The sequence below is a fragment of the Capra hircus genome, assembly GCF_001704415.2.
Source record: "Capra hircus breed San Clemente chromosome X unlocalized genomic scaffold, ASM170441v1, whole genome shotgun sequence".
NCBI classification, from domain to species: domain Eukaryota; kingdom Metazoa; phylum Chordata; class Mammalia; order Artiodactyla; family Bovidae; genus Capra; species Capra hircus.
The window spans coordinates 28,330,571-28,345,144 of record NW_017189516.1 but is presented as its reverse complement, the minus strand read 5'-3'; the positions used below and the strand labels follow the sequence as shown (position 1 = coordinate 28,345,144).

At 41.3% G+C, this 14,574-nt stretch overlaps 1 protein-coding gene across 1 annotated transcript in view; it reads left to right on the top strand.

The window, feature by feature from the left end:
• Positions 1-13,281: 13,281 nt before the first annotated feature.
• The window catches only part of LOC108634360 (amine oxidase [flavin-containing] A-like), a gene marked incomplete at its 5' end in the record, with an annotated part of 28,211 nt that continues 26,918 nt past the window's right edge, over positions 13,282-14,574 (top strand). The window contains 1 exon segment of the mRNA XM_018044035.1: positions 13,282-13,419. Coding sequence (XP_017899524.1) covers positions 13,282-13,419 — 138 coding nt within the window.

The following is a 14,574-nucleotide window of genomic DNA, read 5'->3' as shown; positions in this document are numbered from 1 at the left end:
CAAGTCTCACAGTGTGGCCAAAACCAAAAACAAACAAATAAAAAAAACAAAAATCTTTCTCCTCAGGTGTAATTAGAACAAATCAATTTTGTTAAGAGAACAGTCAATATTCAACAGAGTGTAGCAAAGATATCGAGGAACTGGAACTCTTGTACATTGCTAATAGGGATGTAAAATAGTACAACCACTTGGCAAACAGTTTGGCAGTTTCTTAAAAGGTTGAACACACTCTCACTGTACAATCCAGCCATTTCAACTAAAGGTTTTATCCAAGAGAAATGAAAGTATAAATCTATACAAATACTTCACATAAATGTTCATAGCAGTTCCAGTGTAATGAATAAAAACTTAAATCAACCTTAATGTCCATTCAAAGGTGAGTGAATAAACAAATGTGATGTATTTGTTACCAAGTCCAAACTCACTCTGCTCGCTGTATGACAGGCCAATCAACCTAGAGACAAGGTGTTGAGGAAAGGAATACAACTTCATTTGGAAAGTCAGCTGACCAAGAAGATGGCAGACTGATATCTCAAAATAGCCATCCTATTAGGGTCTGGATGACAGGTTCTTTTACAGAACAAAGGTGGGGGGAGATGAGGAAGTAAAGTAAAAGGGCCATTAATCTTGCAAATATCTCCTGGAATGGCCAGTCTTGGGAAGGGGGTGTGTTAATTTCTTCCTTCCTGTAGCCATCCACAGGTGGACAGGGTACTTAACAAAGGCATTTTGGTTTAATATTCAGGCAGAAGGGCAGGGTTACCCAAGGCTGGCCATTATATATGGACAGTATCTTTTTAATGAACAAAAACAATGAGAAGCAAAGGCTAAAGTAAAAGAAACAGATCCAACGTGGAGTCAGTTCTTCCCTCTAACATATCTAAAGTTGTCCATCATCTACAGATATCTCATATCAGCAATAAAAAAAGAACTGCTGATATACATAGTATCATGGATGAATTTCAAAATAATATGCTGAAGAAAATCAGATAAAAAAAATACATTCTGTTTTGAGTCCTTGTATCCAACATTCTAGAAAATGCAAGCTCATCTAAAGTCATAGAAAGCTGACTGATGGTTGCTTAGGAATTAGGAGTCTGCAGGGGTAGGAGAGTAGGATGGCAAAGTAGCTCAAGGAAACTTTGAGGGCTGATGAGTATGTTCATTTTCCAAAGTGTGGTCATGGTTTCAGGTGTGTATAAACAAGTCAAAATGTATGAAATTATACTCTAAATCTGTGCAGTTTGCTGTATGTCAATTATACCTCAATAAAACCCTTAAAAATTGGAAGTCCCCTGGTGGTCCAGTGGTTAGGACTTGGCATTTTCACTGCCATGGCCCCAGATCCCACAAGCCATCTGGTGCAGCCAAAAAACAGATAAATAAAAATAAAGGGAACTTCCTTGGTGGTCCACGGATTAAGAATCCGCCTTCCAATGCAGTGGACTTCCCTGGTGTCGCAGACAGTAAAGCGTCCGCCTACAATGCGGGATACCTAGGTTCGATCCCTGGGTCGGAAAGATCTCCTGAAGAAACAAATGGCAACCCACTTCACTATTCTTGCCTGGAAAATCCCATGGACAGAGGAACCTGGTAGGCTACACTACATAGGATCGCGAAGAGTAGGACACGACTGAGCGACTTCAGTCATTTACAATGCAGTGGATGTGGGTTTAATCCCTGGTTGGGGAACAAAGACCCACATGCTGTAACTAAGACCTGAGGTAGCCAAATAAATAATAAATTAATAAATATTAATATCATGAGGTCTTTAAAAATAAATAAATAATAGAAGGAATAATGTTCAACAGAAAAAAGGTTGTAAGAAAAAACAATAAAATGTGATGACTGAATTTCTTTAAAAGAAGACATAAAATTTACACATCTTGTCTTTTAAAGAATTGCTTAGGGGACTTCCCTGGTGGTCCAGTGGTTAAGACTCCGTGCTTCCACTGCAGGGGGCCCGGGTTCCATCCCTGGTCAAGGAATTGCTTGGGAAGCTACATAAGGACAAGCAACAAAGCTGGAAGAATCTTATGGAGGGGATAGTTACTTAGTGACTTTCTATTCACCAGGTCTTCAGCTATGTAATAATACCCCTGGGAGAGATGGAGATATTTTATTTAAATATCAACAATAATGCAATCTCTCCATCAGAGATTTGGGGAAAGCAAAGTAGAATTCTGAGCACATAAAATCCTGACTCAAATATAAACTAAAATTTCTCCATCCAAGAGAGAAGGATATAAAAATTTAAAAACCCTTAGAATACAAAGCAGGCACTCACCTGACAGATTGCAGCCTGTTCTGTAGGCAAGGAAAGGTGTCTAAGAAGTGCATGTGAAGACATATATCATCCTGCAGAATCTCTTCTTTTAGTAAAACTCCACCCATGGACAATTTCCCCAAGTATCAGTTAGTATTTAAAAGTTAAACCCAATTGAAAGATTTTACATTTCACTTGGGTAAGCAAAGTAGAGAGAGTGATAGCAAAGGAAGGCCAGAAGCCTGGGGGTCTGCTATCTCTGATTTGATGTGCCAGCTACGGAAGCAGATATCCTAAACAAGTTAGGAATATTGGATCTGTCTTCCTTGAAGCAAAGGATTAATCCTATTGAATATATCTTCCCTCTGAGGCTGCTTTGGAACTGTTGTTTAACCCTAAATCTTCTCCGGATCCTTTTGGCATACGACTTTGAGATAACAATATGAAAATGAGCTTTGGATCTTGTTTTTAAAGACCTTCATGAACAGAAAGAATAGGTTCACATCTAAAAGTTCTGACATGAACAGGGCGATTTCCGGGGTAACACAAGGGTGAAACAGACAAGAAAATGATGAGAAAGACAAAGAATACAAAAAAGAGATGAGAAGAGAGAAAGACAAACCCTAAGTCTGATTACTTTGGGGTTGTTGTTTTTGTTCACTCACTCAGTTGTGTTTGACTCTTTGTGACCCCATGGATTCCAGCACACCAGGCTTTCCTGTCCTTCATTATCTCCTGGAGTTTGCTAAAACTCATGTCCATTGAGTCAGTGATGCCAACCAGCCATCTCATCCTCTGTCACTCCCTTCTCCTCCTGCCTTCAATTTTTCCCACCATTGGGGTCTTTTCCAGTGAGTTAGCTCTTCACATCAGGTGGCCAAAGTATTGGAGCTTCAGCTTCAGCATCAGTCCTTCCAATTCAGGACTGATTTCCTTTAGAATTGACTGGTTTGATCTCCTTGCTGTCTAAGGGACTCTCAAGAGTCTTATCTAGCACCACAGTTTGAAAGCATCAATTCTTCAGTGTTTAGCCTTCTTTATGGTCCAAGTCTCACATCCATGCATGACTACTGGAAAAACCAAAGCTTTGACTAGATGGACTTTTGTTGGCAGAGTGAAGTCTGTGCTTTTTAATACATTGTCTGGGACACGACTGAAGTGACTTAGCAGCAGCAGCAGCAGTTTTGTCATAGCTTTTCTTCCAAGGAACAAGCGTCTTTTAATTTCATGGCTGTAGTCGCCATCCACAGGGATTTTTGGAGTCTAAGAAAATAAAGTCTGTAACTGTTTTCATTGTTTTTCCATCTATTTGCCATGAAGTGATGGGACTGGATGCCATGATTTTAGTTTTTTGAATATTGAGTTTGAAGCCAGCTTTTTCACTCTCCTCTTTCACCTTCATCAAGAGGCTCTAGGGGAAAAGAAAACTGGGTTGCCTAGAAAGGTAGACCTTTGAAGCAAATGAGACTCCACAACATTTACTGATAGGTACAGCTTCATAAGTAGATAATAATTCAGTTCAGTACAGTTCAGTCACTCAGTAGTGTCCAACTCTTTGCGACCCCATGGACTGCAGTACTCCCAGCTTCCCTGTCCATCACCAACTCCCAGAGCTTGCTCAAACTCATGTCCATCAAGTCGGTGATGCCATCCAACCATCTTATCCTCTGTTGTCCCCTTTTCCTCCTGCCTTCAATCATTTCCAGCACCAGGGTCTTTTCCAATGAATCAGTTCTTCATAACCGGTGGCAAATGTATGGAGTTTCAGTTTCAGCATCAGTCCTTCCAATGAATATTCAGGACTGATTTCCTTTAGGATGGACTGGTTAGATCTCCTTGCAGTCCAAGGGACTCTCAAGAGTCTTCTCCAACACCACAGTTCAAAAGCATCAATTCTTCAGTGTTCAGTTTTCTCTATAATCCAACTCTCAAATCCATACATGACTACTGGAAAAACCATAGCTTTGACTAGATGGACCTTTGTTGGCAAAGTAAATGTCTCTGCTTTTTAGTATGCTGCCTAGGTTAGTCATAGCTTTTCTTCCAAGGAGCAAGTGTCTTTTAATTTCACGGCTGTAGTCACCATCTGCAGAGATTTTGGAGCCCAAGAAAATAAAGTCTGTCACTATTTCCATTGTTTCCACATCTATTTGCCATGAAGTGATGGGACTGAATGCCATGATCTCAGTTTTTTAAATGTTGAGTTTTAAACCAGTTTTTTTCACTCTCCTTTTTCACTTTCATCAAGAGGCTCTTTAGTTTCATTTAGATAATGATTAAATTAGCCTAAAAGAACAAATAAAGATTATCCAGGCAGAAATTCATACAGAGGGAGATTGAAGCCCAGGAAGCAGCACAAATAAAGAGGTGACATTATAAAACATTGTGCTGCTCTTGCTGGTACCTAGATTGTATGTGTAGGAGGTGGAGATTGGGGCAGGAGAGTGGGGGGCCAAACAGGAAATTGACATTGGCAATATGATTAGCTAGACTACTGATCTTGCTTGGAATTTACCAAATAACAATACTTTAAAAATTAAACTGTTGGCATTCCAATAGTAATATGTATATAAGTAAAGGGTGATTGCTAATGGTTTGTGTGGACTATCATGTAGAAATTACTTCAGTGATGGGACTTCCTTGGTGTTCCAAGTTAATAATTCATCTTCCTATGCAGAGGACATGGATTCAATCCCTGGTCAGGGAACTAAGATCCCACATGATGCAGGGCAACCAAGTCCACAGACCACAACAAGAAGCCCTTGTGCCACAACAAGAGAAATCTGTGCACCACAACCAGAGGAAACCCATGTACCACAACAAAGACCCAGCACAGCTAATAAATACATAAATAATTTGTTTAGAAAGATCACATAAGAAAGAGAAAGAAATAACTTCATTGATGATGGTGAGCATGCATCAACCAGTTTAAGTATATTTAAGAACTTCTCTGATAGCTCAGTTGGTAAAGAATTTGCCTGCAATGCAGGAGACCCCAGTTCAATTCCTGGGTTGGGAAGATCTGCTGGAGAAGGGATAGGCTACCCACTCCAGTATTCCTGGGCTTCCCTTGTGGTTCAGCTGGTAAAGAACCACATTGTGGTTTTGCCAGCAATGCAGGAGACCTGGGTTGGATCCCTGGGTTGGGAAGATCCCCTGGAGAAGGGAAAGGCTCCTAACTCCAGTATTCTGGCCTAGAGAATTCCATGGACTGTATAGTCCATGGGGTCACAGAGTCAGACACAACTGAGTGACTTTTCACTATCATTATCACAATCACTGGCATGAAATGCAGACAGCCTCTGTCATATGGAACCATGCAATCCAGCTGGGAAGCTGAACAATGCAAATAGAAATGAATACACTAAGTTCTGAAGAGCTCAAAATGCAAGCAGTTCTGTTGGAACAGCTGGAAACTTGCTGCAGTGGTAATCCCATGTAGCCCAAAGATAACAGGGCTGACAAAAGTTTCAGTCTAAGTGTTCAAAGGGTTGTTTGCTGTTTTTGCTGAGACATCAGGTATTTATAAGCAAACTATGACTTTGGCCTATCAGACTTGGTAGTTTTGTCCTTTGCTCCTCAATTGTGGGCAAGTGAAGTTTGCAAAATGGTGTAGGAGGGGAAAGACTCTAGACTGACAAAAGACAGATGAACAAGAAAAAACAAGCAGAATTTATTAACGTGTATGATGTGTGCACATGGAAGCACTTGGCGGTGAGTAACTCAAAGGAGTGGTCAAAACTTGGGCTTATATAGTATTAATATCTTAAGAACAGAACAATAAATTTGCAGAAATTTGACAAGGTCAAGAACCAGGGTTTTAGGCTTCCAAGGGTAGCAAACTGTGGGAAGGGAAATACAGGGCAGAAACTAATGGCAAGTAAAGGTTACTTGTTCAGGCCCATTTTGGTGCTGACTTTCCATCTTCTTCATGGTCATAAAACTTGCCTGAGAGACGGGATTTATGGCAGTCCTCATTTCTCAGAACTGTCTCCTTTTATATAGATAAGGAAAGCTCTGGAAGGCTTCATTTTGCTTCTTTTGATTCCCATTTGCCTCCAGTTCAAAATGATCTTTATGCCAAAGTGACATTTTGGTATGGCATATTCTGTTATCCTTTGATGGGAACAGCAAAGGTAAAAGAAAAGGATTTCTCTGTCCCCAGGGACAGTGTTTTTGGAATTTACTCCCTCCTAAACATAGCAGAAGAGAAATATCTGTTCTGATCATTGAGAAAGTAATGACTGGGTGGCGCGCGGAGCCGGCTCCAGGGCGTTTGGCGCGGCGCCGGGAACCGCAGCTTTCCGCCTGGAGCTCGGCGTAGGAATTTAAAAAAAAAAAGAAAGAAAGTAATGACTGAAGTGATCATTGGGACCTAAGACTCAATAGGGACTAAAAAACTTCCTAAAATAGAGACTAGCTGTAGCTTTCTAAGTTACAGCTGGTTGACTAAGGTAGATGATATTAAAGATTTTTGTGGCATGGACCTTTTGACAGTACGGATAACAGTTTTTCTAAATAAATAAAGCAAAGGATCTAAGATTACAAAGGAAACCAATTACATCAAAACACAGTTATCAAAGTATTAAAATTTTTATGGTACAATATTGTGCTTAGTCACTCTGCTGCTGCTGCTGCTGCTAAGTCACTTCAGTCGTGTCTCTGTGTGATCTCATCTCCAATGCATGGAAGTGAAAAGTGAAAGTGAAGTCATCAGTTGTGTCCAACTCTTAGCGACCCCATAGACTGCAGCCCACCAGGCTCCCCCGTCCCTGGGATTCTCCAGGCAAGAACACTGGAGTGGGTTGCCATTGCCTTCTCCAGGGGATCTCCTCAACCCAGGGACTGAACCCACATCTCCTCTGTCTCCTGCATTGCAGGCAGATTCTTTACCCGCTGAGCCATCTGGGAAGTTGTAACACAGTATACGTGTGATTTTTTAATTAGTGCATTAAATAGGAAGGTGTAGACGTGGATTTTGTGACTAGTTTGAAGTATTGTAATAAGTATAAATGATTTTCAAGATTGTTGCAAGAACTACCATATAACAATGCTTGTGATTCTGGTTGGTGACAAAGTCACAGGTACTGCTAATATTACTGGGGTTTGTTACCCACATCTGAAATTGAAAAAATGCTAATTTCAGTTAGAGGTGGGTGAAAGTGTAACCCAGCAGGACCCTGTGAGACTCTTGGGCACAGAAGCCTTTCAAATAGTTGTTAATCTGTTAGGGAAGAGGCTTTCCTGGTGGCTCAAATGGTAAAGAATCTGCCTACAATGCAAGAGACCCAGGTTTGATCCCTGGCTTGGGAAGAGCCCCTGGAGCAGGAAACGGCAACCCACTCTAGTATTACTGCTTGGGAAATCCCATGGACAGAGGAGCCTGGCAGGCTACAGGAGTCGGACATGACTGAGTGACTGACACCTTGGGCTTCCCAGGTGGCTCAGTGGTAAAGATTCTGCCTGCCAATGAAGGAGATTCAGGAGATGTGGGTTCAATCCCTGGGTCGGGAAGATATGCTGGAGGAGGAAATGGCACCCCCTTCCAGTATTCTTGCCTGGAAAATTCCATGGACAGAAGAGCCTGGTGGGATGCAGTCCATGTAACAAGAGTCAGACAGGACTGAGCCCGAACATGAATAAGGGAAGGGAGGAAATGCAGAGACAAGGGAGGAGAAGCCAAGAAACAACCAGGGTCAGGGCCCTGGTTCCACCTCAGGGGATGCATATAACAATATCTCTGAGCTCTTTACAGAATTGAAACCCCGAAGGGATAGAAGATGTCAGCATTCTTCTTTCCAGAAAGGACTACCTGAGGCCAGATTAAAGAAACAAGAGAAACTCATCAAGAGACAACTTGAAACCACATTAAAGAAGTGTAAGCCCTACACATACCCTTATCTTTATCAGCAACCCCATACATGAAACATTGCTATCAAACTCCTCAATTCCTCCTGGGTTGGGACACACAGTTTTGAGGGCAAAATCCCAGTGTGTTCCCCTTTGCCTGACAAAGCAATAAAGCTATTCTTGTCTACTTCACAAAACTATCTCCAAAATTCAATTCAGCACTGCTATACGCAGGATGAGTTTTTAGCATCAAAAATGAAGATGTAAGATTTTTCCTTCTCAAGATTACAGATCTTCCTGAATTCTATTAGTTAATCCTTGTTAAGAACCCCCCATAATCTGTGGTCTTCTCATACACCCCCCAAAACTGACTCTGCTAGTGTGTCCTGAGAAAATCCCCATTATATAGCAAACTATGTACTCAGAGACAATACCCAAGGCTTTCCAGACCCCCACCCCCTTTTTGAACCATAGAAAAGTAGTCAGAAGACTGGGCAGTGTCTGGCAACTCTGCTATTTGCATAGTATCTGTTCATAAATTTTTACCTATAACTCTCCCAGCTTGCCCTGTATCTGATGGCCTTATGTAACTCATCTTTTGAAAAAAATTTATCATAATCATGATTTCAGATTTTAGTTCTCTCAGGACATTCAAAATTTTTTCATCTTAATATATCACAGATGTACACTGAAAGGATTTCCGTGAACACAGTTGCTCTGTACTTGTAGCAAGAGCTGTTAGATCCAATTTTTTTAATATGGAATGTGAAGCAATTGAAAGTGATGAAGCTGACGCAGGCTCATACTTATTAATCCAAACTGTTCTAAAGAACTTTCACCTCCATGCAAAGGATCATGGTGATGATAATAGATATCAGGTCACACCTTCTCTTTTTAAACATTCTTTCCCAGCTCAGCAAATTTAGAATGGTATACTCAACCATGTGTATACACTGGGATTACAACTTCATTTCTGAAATAGTTTAAGGGACTCATTCAAAAATAGAACCTAGAAAGTAAACATAGCTCCAAATTCCTGCTTCTCAGAGGGTCACGTTGATGCAGTTGACTGGTAATCAGGAGCCTGATCAGAGATACAAGAGAATGAGTTTTTTAAGAGATAAAGATTGATTACATTCCATATTGAAAGTGTTAGTCGCTCAGTTGTGTCTGACTCTTTGTGGCCCCATTGACTGTAGCCTGCCAAGCTCTTTTGTCCATGGCATTCTGCAGGAGAGAATACTGGAGTGGGTTGCCATGCCCTCCTTCAGGGGATCTTCCCAACCCAGGGATCAAACCCACATCTGTTATGTCTCCTGTATTGGCAGGCAGGTTCTTTACCACTAGTGCCACCTGGGCTGAATTTACATTTCATATTAAGCATTGACTATTGTATCCTGTTGTTGTTGTTGTTTTTTTAAGTAACTAGAGGTTACCTTTCAGGGACTCCCTTGGGCATTTTTTAAAACTTTTTATTTAGTATTGGGGTATAGCTGATTAGCAATGCCATGATAGTTCAGATGAACAGAGAAGGGACTCAGCCATCCGTGTACATGTACCCCAGATGGCATTTTTTAAAATAGGCTTTTAAAGAAGGGAACATTTATAAAAGTATGAACTGCATTGACAGAACCAATAAGAGATGCTGAAACTTGCAGGGATTAGCCGTGTTGGAGAGCCATTACTTGGCCTAACTGGGCGTGGGGAAGAAATGAAGGCGTTAGAGGAAGACAACCACGGCCATGACCTCATACAACTGGGGAGAGGGTGCGGGAGCGGAGGAAGGGGGGCAGAGATGTTGATATTAATGGAATAAACACCCTGACCTTTCTCCCATGCCCTTCACTCTCTTGGCAACACCCACTCCTATGGCCTAGCCCAGCGAGAAGTTAAAGGGCAGGGGTGCCCAGGCCATGTATTCCATGGGTGTCAGAGCAGGGTAGAAAAGGGTGGAAAATCAATGTGCAGAAGGGAGAAATGGGGACTAAGCTTTTTTGAACAGTATTTATACAAAACAACAAGTTGGGGAAATTGAAAACGGTTATCTGGTTTATAATTCAAGTCCCTCAGAAGATGATGCTTTTAAGGAACATCTTGTTTGCCTGTCGTTCCAGTCCCTTATTGATCAAATTGTGGAGATAATTGTTTGTTTACCTTACCATCTGACATTGCCTCCCTGGTCCCAGTCAGTGGGAATGCCTGAAGCTTATCTCTAAAATGAGACAGATTTGAGCTTAATTTTTTTATCCGCTCCAAGGAAAGCACTGCCTGTTTGTTGTTGTTGTTGTTGTTTAATCATTCTTATTGTTCAAATTCTGTCTTGAAATATTAAAAATTAAAGGAATGGTTCAAAGAAACTGGACTTCAAATTGCCTATAGCAACATAATACAGAGGGTTCTCTGACTCTTCGACTGTTGAGTTGAAGGAAAAAGTAAACACGTTTATAAATGTCAGACACAGCCCCTCTAGGGGCTATTGATGCAGACAGCCAGAGACGGCATTAAAAAAAAATTATCTAAAGGGCTTGATTCAATATCATTGCTGACCAGAAGTCTGGGAAAGAACTGATGTTGATGTGCTTGGAAAGTCTTACCTATCCCCGATCAATGTCACTGCACACAAGAACCTCTTTAAAGGGGCCAGCAGCTGAGATGACAAAGTTAGTTTCTATCTTATCGCTCTACATTCAATGCCTTGCTCTGCGCTTAGGTCACCTTTCACCTGTCACTGTTTCAGAAACTCAACCACAAACATTTCTACTTCTTGGGTGTGGTATACTCTTCTGAGAATTTCATTCAGTCCACATATGCCCTATCTCTGGTCATCACCATGATAATCAGTGTGGTTCCTTCCCACAGTGGGGTTTTATGCAAAAGTATTATTCTGTTAGTGTTCTATGATTTTCCCTTCATGGATACACAGACGGTCAATTTCACTCTCCTCCAGTCTACATTGTAGATGAAATAAAGATATCTTAAAGATATTCAAAGAAACTTCTAACTTTTGTGTCAAATGAAGAGTCTCAGAAATGTGTATACCAGTTTTTCCTCCCCCAGGAATTAGTTGAGACAGAGTTTAGGCAAAGTGGAAAGAGGTGGCAAAACAGAAGCCCAAATGGAAGAAGCAATGAATAGTGGGAGGAATGAAGTTTCTGTCACAACAACCAGAGTGCTGAGTAAAAGGAATCCCCTCCCCCTCTCCTAGCCAACTGATAATCTCCAGACAAACACCTTTCGAAAATACTGGACATGTATAAGTCTCCTTTCCCACCCCATCTTTGACCACAAGATGGGGATGGCAGGTAAGAAAGGAGAATCTTTGCCCCTGGTAAGCTGGACGTAAACAGAAACATTTGGGAGTATCCTTTTTGAGCAGGGAAACAGTAGATAGATACAATCTACTGTTTCGCATTCATTTAAAGAGTTATATTGGAAGCATTAAGCTCCCTGCTTGTGACTCAAAACTCCAAATAATAATGGCTTAAATAAAAGGAAGCTAATCTCTCATGTAAAAGAAGTCTACAAACATACATACTCCTTGCATCTTATGACTCTGCCAGCCTCCTTTCATCTCATAGTCTCAGGGAATGGGATAGCAATGGAAATTCCAGCCTTCATGTCCATATTCCAGGTAACAGGAAGGAAAAATGAGGGGACAATCTCTCCTTCAAGAAAACTTTCCGGGAGTTTCACATGATATTTCCAATTATATCTATTTGCCAGAACTTAGTCACCCAAGGAAGGCTGGAAAATTACAGTCTTTATTCTGAGCAGCAAAATCTGTGGGTTCTATTTCTAAGGAAAAAAGGGAAAACAGATATTGGGGTATGACTAACTGTGTCTTCCATGAAGATANTTCAATTTAAGTCTGAATTTGGCAATAAGGAGTTCATGATCTGAGCCACAGTCAGCTCCTGGTCTTGTTTTTGCTGACTGTATAGACCTTCTCCATCTTTGGCTGCAAAGAATATAATTAATCTGATTTCAGTGTTGACCATCTGGTGATGTCCACATGTAGAGTCTTCTCTTGTGTTGTTGGAAGAGTGTGTTTGCTATGACCAGTGCATTCTCTTGGCAAAACTCTATTAGTCTTTGCCCTGCTTCATTCTGTATTCCAAGGCCAAATTTGCCTGTTACCCCAGGTGTTTCTTGACTTCCTACTTTTGCATTCCAGTCTCCTATAATGAAAAGGACATCTTTTTTGGGTGTTAGTTCTAGAAAGTCTTGTAGGTCTTCATAGAACCGTTCAACTTCAGGTTCTTCAGCGGGGCCCACCAAAGTGTGTGTTTACAGAAGGAGGTGTTTGTAAACTCCTTGTGCTTTGGGTTGGACTGCATCCTAGCACTAAAGGAGAACAGTAAAATGACTAGGCCACGTTCCATTTCAACCTGCTTTCAAATCATTTTTGGCACAGAAAATGCAATAGAATTATCTAGTAATGTTAGCATCCCCAAGTGCTGAGTGGAAGCAGACATAAATCCTCTCTGAGAAAGATATAATCCTTCCAGGATTCAGATTATTTCTTCATTTCTCATGTTCAATGAGTGGCACACAATGAAAAATAATCATGCAGGGGACTTTCCTGGCAGTCCAGTGGTTAAGATTCTGCCTTCCAATCCAGGAGACTCAGGTTCCATCCCTGTTCTGGGAACTAAGATCCCACATGGTGCAGGGCAACTAAGTCCATGGGCCACAACTAGTGAGCTCAGCCAAATAAATAATATAGGATCAGGAGGCCACCAGTTTGGGCTGACTGAAGAGTTCATCTGCTGGAAATCGGAAAGTTAGGCCTCATAAATCTCTGGGTGGCCCTCCCAGCAACAACTCCAAAGAAAAGCACAGATGACCTAAATGCTTTGAAAAAGACCTAGATGGGCAGGATGTACTATAGTGTTCTTTATTCTTTGTGCGTGTTCTTGGCAAATTGGCCTCATCAGTAACTAAACAAATGGGACTGCTTAGTGACATCATATGGGATTGGGGGTCAGTTCTTGAGGTGAAAGGATTGCTATTTTCAGTGTTCCTTTGAAAGAGAGATATAAGGCACATTTAAACTGTAAAAAATAAACAGGTTCTTTTTGTTTTTATGAGACTTAGCAACATATATATATATATATTTTAGAGTTCTAACCAAAGTCTTCTGGCCACTTTTTCTCTTTCTACAGAATGAACATGTTGACTACGTAGATGTTGGCGGTGCTTATGTAGGCCCGACCCAGAATAGGATCTTACGGTTATCTAAGCAACTGGGTTTAGAAACTTACAAAGTGAATGTAAATGAACGTCTTGTTCATTATGTCAAGGTAAGCCTGATGTTTTACTCAAGTGTTTTACTCAATGGGGAAGTATTTTATTTGGGAAAACATTTGGTTTTGTTTTCAGTTTTTGTTTTTGTCAAAGCAATCACGAAAGTAGGTTCTCAGCTTTAAAGTAGTATTCTGCCTTGCTTTCCTTCTTTTTAAAAAAGTCCTTGTGGACTCCTGCAGTCACTGAAAGTGGGCATTCTTCAGCTTTGTCCTCCTCCACCTCACCCACTGTGGCCCTAGAAGGCCACACCCTACCTAGTCCAGCTGGAATAGGGGTGGAAGGCTCTCAGCTTCCTTTCTTCCCATCCCTCTGGGGCTAAGAGAAGCACCTTGAATAGACACACACACACACACACACACACACACACACACACACACACACACAGAGCCCAGGCAGCTCCTAAGGCATCTATGAGGCAATTCTAAGGCCCCAAGGAACACAACAGTTTGAGGCCACTTAAGACTCTAAATGGGTCGTTCATCCTCATCCTTACCTGACATTTCTTTGCACACTTTGGTCATTTCCTCTGCACCTAGCCATGACTCTTGGGAAGTCTAGCTCAGTTGTGCAATTTCCTACTGTTTAAACAAGAGATTGTTTAAACTCAAAGTGCTGCTATCCCTTCAAGGAACAGCAGCTGTTGCCCATGTTATTCTTTTTTCCTGAAGCCAAACATGGAGCAGATGGAGTCTGAAAAAGGGCCTGGAGAAATCAAGGTTCTGGTCTGATACTGCAGCTCACTTCCTGGAACTAGTATCACCAGAGCAGGGGTCATTTACTCCTTCTAATGCCAGGATTCTCACACCACTAAACATATCACTTCTCAACAGATGCATCACCCAACCCCCAGCAATCATGTGGGTGTGCCATCTTCAGGGCCTTTCAGAGCAGAGATTTGAGGATCCTTGAATGTACATATGGACACTGATGCCCAGTGGGTGAGGTCAGGAATCTCGGGAAACTTTGATTAGCTGCTTTGGGTTGGTTTGCGATGCTTGGGGGAGTTTGGCAGTCAGACAAATGAGAAAAGAAACCAGAAGCCTTTAGAAAAACTGGGTTCAGAGGTCAAGGGAGAAATGGAAAAAGTATTAAAAAAAAAAGTTAGACAAAGTATATTTATGAACACTGGCTTCAATAGTCCAGGATCAAAA